Source organism: Solanum tuberosum, unplaced genomic scaffold (genome assembly GCF_000226075.1).
Source record: "Solanum tuberosum cultivar DM 1-3 516 R44 unplaced genomic scaffold, SolTub_3.0 scf00609, whole genome shotgun sequence".
In the NCBI taxonomy this organism is placed as follows: Eukaryota; Viridiplantae; Streptophyta; class Magnoliopsida; order Solanales; family Solanaceae; genus Solanum; species Solanum tuberosum.
Genome location: NW_006239522.1, coordinates 355 through 6494, shown reverse-complemented (window position 1 = coordinate 6494; position 6140 = coordinate 355). Strand labels below are relative to the sequence as shown.

The 6140-nt window shown below is 36.2% G+C and overlaps 1 protein-coding gene across 1 annotated transcript; it reads right to left on the bottom strand.

Annotated features, from left to right (window-relative positions):
* Positions 1 to 890: 890 nt before the first annotated feature.
* On the bottom strand, positions 891 to 2588 carry LOC102604167 (probable L-cysteine desulfhydrase, chloroplastic). The gene has a single exon (XM_006366039.2). The coding sequence runs from the start codon at positions 2438 to 2440 to the stop codon at positions 1124 to 1126; it is 1317 nt and encodes a 438-aa protein (XP_006366101.1). The 5' UTR covers positions 2441 to 2588; the 3' UTR covers positions 891 to 1123.
* Between the last annotated feature and the right edge of the window lie 3552 nt (positions 2589 to 6140).

The window sequence follows — 6140 nt, the reverse complement described above, 5'->3', positions numbered from 1 at the left end:
ATAATTCAACATTTTCATCATCATCATCATCAGCAATATCATTAATGCTTGTGCTAAATTCAGAAACAGTCTCCGTCACTTCTTTCTTTGTTATATTGACTTTTACAACAACTGGTAGAAAATCGTCGTGTTGTATTGATTTTTTCATCAAGCTTGTGTCTTTCCTCCAAATATTTGATTTTTTCAGGGTTAAGCATACTCTTATTGCTAACTTCTTCAAGAACTTTTCGAAAATATTCAGCAGTAGCACGAAGAAAATCGAGCATTTCAGCAGTTTGACCATGAAAAAGTTCTGGATTTTGTCGATCAAGTGTTTGAAGAAGAGAAACTACAGCACTATAAGCTGCCATAAGTCAATATACATGTCAAATACTCTGTTTGAGTAGTTTACAAAACCTCTCAACACTCTAATAATTCTTTCCATCCATTTTCGTTTGATTAATTAATATATTTTTGTTCTTCTTATGGACAGTTTTAAACTTGAATTAAATAGCACCAAGTTGTTTATTTGATCTGTAGATTGGATCTAGTAAACAAGCATCTTTAGTAACCATGTTATTTTTAGTCTGTCTCAAAAGTCTGTACCCTACCTAAGGCGAGGCCTAGGTTGGAATCATGGTTGAACATGGTGTTTACTTGATGTCTTTGGTTAAGAAATAAAGTTACCATGTTCTTTTTAGTCTGTCTCAAAAGAAAATGTTACCTTACTCTAATTAGAATAATTTAACTCTAAAATTTCTTTTTTATTTTAATGAAATGATTTATAACAACACAAATATCTAAGAATTGTTTTAAACCACAAGTTTCAAAAGTTTTCTTTTTTTTCTTAAACACTGTGCCGAGTCAGCGGTGCCGGGACGACGGGAGTACTACATAATGATTCCATAGGGTGACAACAAAGAGCTAATGTTCACATTTCAAGTGCTAAATAGGGAACTGAATGTGACATGAGAGAGTTTCAATCAACCATCAAATGATACAACAATTTCCATTCAGTAAGGAATTGGAAAAAGACTTCATTCCATTGAAAGAAAGAATCAACTTCACAAGACAGGGCTAAGCCTGCGTACACACGACTCTTTCTAAAACCCACTTGTGGAATTACACAGGGACGTGTACCTAGTCAATTCAAGAGAATTGCACAAGTGAAACCATCGCTCACAAGCTTGACAATGGCATCTCGAAACCTATTATAATCCTCGATGGTGTTATAAACTTGATGGGAGATCCTAGCATAACCTGTTATCGGATTTACCTCTCCTTCCAATGGCGCCCTGTAATATATCGGAACCTCAACCTTGAATGAAACTCTCAAATGTGTCCTCAACTTCAAAGCATCTGAATTACCCGAAATCCCTAAACACGCAGGCATTCCCACCATTGCCATGCTCGAACACATTTCTGGTGGTGTCCCTAACTCCGTCCCCCACGCCTTCACCAACATCTCCGCCATTTCAACCACCATATCATGATTCCTTCTCCTTATCCCCTCAATTCCGCCTTCAAATCTGCTCACAAACAACTCAACTACATCCGGGATCACCAATTGTGCACTATAATCCCTCGTCCCAATCCAAGCACTCTCGATTGCCAATCCATTTCCATACTCAACCGATACAACTGGATGATGCAAATCTACCACTTTGTCCGATCTCTTACAGTATAAAAACGCGGCTGAAGGTGGAGTAAAAAACCATTTATGCAAATTACTTGTGTAGAAATCAGCTCCAATGTCCACCACATCTATCTCGACATTGCCAATAGCATGAGCACCATCAACGAAAATGAAATCTACGCCTTCATCTCTACACATCTGAACAAGCTCTTTTACAGGTATAACAACACTAGGCATTGAAGTAATATGATCAATCACAGCTAATCTAATTTTTCCCCCATTCATTTTCCCCATTTTAAGAGCTTTATCAAATTCAGTAATAATTTCTTCATTAGAATTCAACGGGAAAGGTAAATGTACCTCAATTACCTTTCCCCCAGCGCGTGCAACGTACGCCTGAACTGAACTTTTAACGGATCCGTAAGCATAATGGAGCATGACGGCGGCATCGCCGGGACGGAAATCGGAAGTGAAGAAAGACCAAGTTATGTATTGGAGAACGATTGCTGCGGCGGTGGTGGCGTTATCGACGATGGAGATTTCGTCGACGTCGGCGGCGTTGACTAAGGATTGGATTAAGGTACGGGATTTGAGCACGGAGGGTTTCAAGGTGTTGAAGTAGAAGTAATCGGGTTGTTGAAGGAATTGAAGTTGCCATTGTTGTTGAGCGGAGATTATGGATTTCGGGCATGACCCGAAACTGCCGTTGTTGATTCGGGCTATGGTGAGGTCGTGGTGTGAGAACTCCGCCACGATTTCGGTTTCGGTTATGGGTTTTGCGGTGGTTGATGGGCCGTTTTCACGGCGGAAGTCACCGGAAGACATGGCGGAACTGAGAAGTTTGTTAAGAGTTCAATTAATTTTGCTGGCATATGTATGTAAATTAAAGAAGAGGTAATAAACAAACTCTTTTGAGTACGATCAAGATCTCAAATATATCATAAACTATTTGAATAGTAAAAAAAAAATTTGAGTTGTTCGTCAAAATCGAAGTGATCAACTAGAAGTATAATAATATCAAGTATATCATAAGAAGGTTCATATCGTCATGAATTCGAAGGATAGAATATTACTAATAAGTTAGTGCAGTAATAAATTATTTCATTTAAAAATGCTTGAATGACATGGAAGCAGGCCATCATTAATGGAAGAAGCCAACACTTGAATATAATCGAAATTAATAAAATTTTTATATGGAGTATAGTTAAAAAAAAAGCTGGAAACCAATAAATACCAGTAAAATTGATAGTTGATGTAGAAATAAAATCAAAACTTTTTTAATTAATATTTTCTTATGTGATAATTCAGATCTTACTATTCTCAAAACTGTTCTTGTTGGTCTATTTATATCCATGAGATATGACTAGTTCTTTGATTTGAAGATCGTACGTGTGACCTAGCGATTAATAAAGTGAGTCGAGTATTATAAGGTTTGGATACAAAATGCCATTCTCGTCCATTTGCCAATACTAGATGTTGAGTTTCATCTTCAAGATATGGACGTTGTTATTGTAAATGCTGGACTTCTAATTTACTCATGACAGCGAGGGGGAGAAGGATCGATGACACGATGTTGGAGGATGTGAACCAGGCACTTGGTCTTGGTCTTCAGAGGAACATTCACCATATCAAGGAGATGATCTACCTCATTATTCGAAAGGCATTTCAAATAACAAAGGGATGCGGAGAACTAGATGTTATCTCTATTGTTCGTATGCCTGACATAGGTAAGACGACTCTTGCCAAAAAAAATCTATTATGATAAATCAATTGTTGAACACTTTGATATTCGTGCACTCTACTGTCCATTTTTCATGATAGTTCAATGATTTGTTCATATGATTAACTAATAACTGGAAATTGGTCTGTAATGATTGGACGATGAAAGGATTTCAAAGTATAAATTATTATGCAATGATTTGTTCTATGTTGAGCAAAACTTTTTGTGTTAGGATTATGGTTCTTTCATGACTACACTCACTCAATGTCTTAATCTTAATTATATAGATCTAGGTCATAAAATATGCTTTTTTTTTTAGATTTGGATCTTAAATATTCAGATTTTAACCATTAAATGGGTTAAAATGACATTTTTTTAATTGTACAATCACTTAAATGAATTTGAATGATTCAGATTATTAAGATTTAACAAAGTATATTAAGATGTTTATTCAAAGAAATTTACAAAGAAGATTGTTCATCACTACTTCATTTGCCTTCACCATTGCCTACCATTATCAATTATTTTCACAACTTATACTATTGAGGATCGTTTTTTTCATTTTTAAAAAGGCATAATACATAAACATATATTTAAACTTGGTATGACCAGTAAACACTCAAACTTTGAGTATGCACGTCTAGATAACTCAACTCGTCTTCACTGTACTAGTTGAATACTCAACTTACAAAATGATTATCTCGATACCTCAAAAATTTAGATGTCAAGTTATATGTCAAGTTTGAGTGTTTGTTTATGAATTTATGTCTTTAAAAATATATTATATATATGCAATAATTCAAGTCATCTAGCCATTGATTTAACACCAAGGGGATTTATTTATTGTCTCATTCAAAATGCCAAAGTCAAACGGTGGAAAAACTGAAATGTCTTTTGGCATTTGGTAGCTAAAAACTGAAGACACAGTCGTTGTTCTTCAAATGAATCAAGAATGAACAGTGCGTCCATAATTGAGTAAGCAATTATTATAACAATACTTGTGAGTTGTGAAAAAGACGACAAAGTGATGTTTCCGGACAAAGATCATCTCCTTGAAATTCTCCAGCAGATTGCAGTTCAATGGGGATTCACACATGCCAGAAACTTCAAAGGAACGAATCAGGTTCCTTAAAAGGGATTTCGAATTACTCCATATTTTCCTCAGCTTCACAGATTTATCAACTTCAAAGGAACGAATCAGGTTCCTTAAAAGGGATTTCGAACATATTTTCCTCAGCTTCACAGATTTATCATGTATGGCAGATGTCACGTACAAAGCTGAAGCTCTGTTTCAAGATGCTGTCGTTGACTTCAAAAAAGTCAACAAGATCAATCACATTGGTCGCGTTACGTCTCAGATAGAAGAAAAGACTGGCTGTATTTCATGACTCATGTTTTACTTGTGGTTGGTTGCGCAACAATGATTGTCTGGTTGTATTTTCCAAGCAATGACAGCGAAATTAGTTGGTTATTCTCATGTTTTATTCATGTATATATACACAGCTGTTGTATTCATTATTCATTCATTGAGAAAGGAATAATACAGATCCTCTCTTCATTCTAGAATGATCCATTGTATCCTCTGTTCTTCTTTCTCTTTGAGCTTAATCTTCATTAATGGAGGAAGCTTACTGGTTTAATACTTCAATCAGTAATTCTGTCATGGTATCAGAGCACAGAGAGATTCATTCCGCATTCAATTTTTTTTTATTTGTGAGTATTGTTTTCAGTTCACAGCTAGGAATTTGTGAGATTCTGTTTGTTTCTGTTTCTCGATCTATTTTGAAATCAACTGCGATTTCTGTTTCTCGATCGAGATTTCTGTTTCTCGATCTATTCGAAGTGTTGGAATCAATTGTTATTGGTGTTATTCTGCTGAATTTCTATCTTTTCTGTGCGACAAATCACTGTTGCACACCATCTGTTTGTGTTTTTGTGTTTGCTGTTTTACACAAACTGGAAATTTTACTTTCAAAGGTATATTGATCAGTATGGTTGATGTTCAATCTGATAATTCAAACAATGCAACTTCTTCTACTGTGAGAATGGACATTGCTAGTCCATTTTACTTGCATCCTTCAGAAAATGCAGGATCAACATTGTTGCCAACTGTTTTTGATGGAACTGGTTATAGATCATGGAGACGAGCTGTCCTTAGGGCCTTATCAGTGAAGAGCAAAACAGGTTTCATTAATGGGAAAATTATGAAGCCTGATTCAGAGGATCCAAGCTTTGCGCATTGGGAAAGGTGTGATGACATGGTGACTTCGTGGATTCTAAATTCCCTCTCACCAGAATTGAGAGATGGCTTACAGTATGTGAACAATGCTAGAGAGCTTTGGGAGGAATTGGAGGATCGTTATGACCAAACAAATGGATGTAAGCTGTATCAATTACAGAAGGAGATAAATGATTTGGTGCAGGGAAGTTTAGATGTTACTGGATATTACACACAAATGAAGAAGTTATGGGAGGAGATGAACACTGTTGACATCACTTCTCAATGCACTTGTGTGTGCATTTGTGGTGGAAAGACCAAGATGCACAAGGCTGAACAAGACAGGAGACTTATACATTTTCTGATGGGTTTGAATGAAGTGTATACTGCAGTGAGGGGAAGTATCTTGATGATGAGTGACTTACCAAGCATAGCACAGGCTTTTGCTATACTATCCCAAGAGGAGAGACAGAGTGAAGTAAAGCCCCATAATCACACTGTTTTGGACTCCACATCTCTAACTGCATCTGCATCTACTTCTAATGGAAAAGGTTTTAAGACAAATTACAGTTCTTATAGAGGCGGTG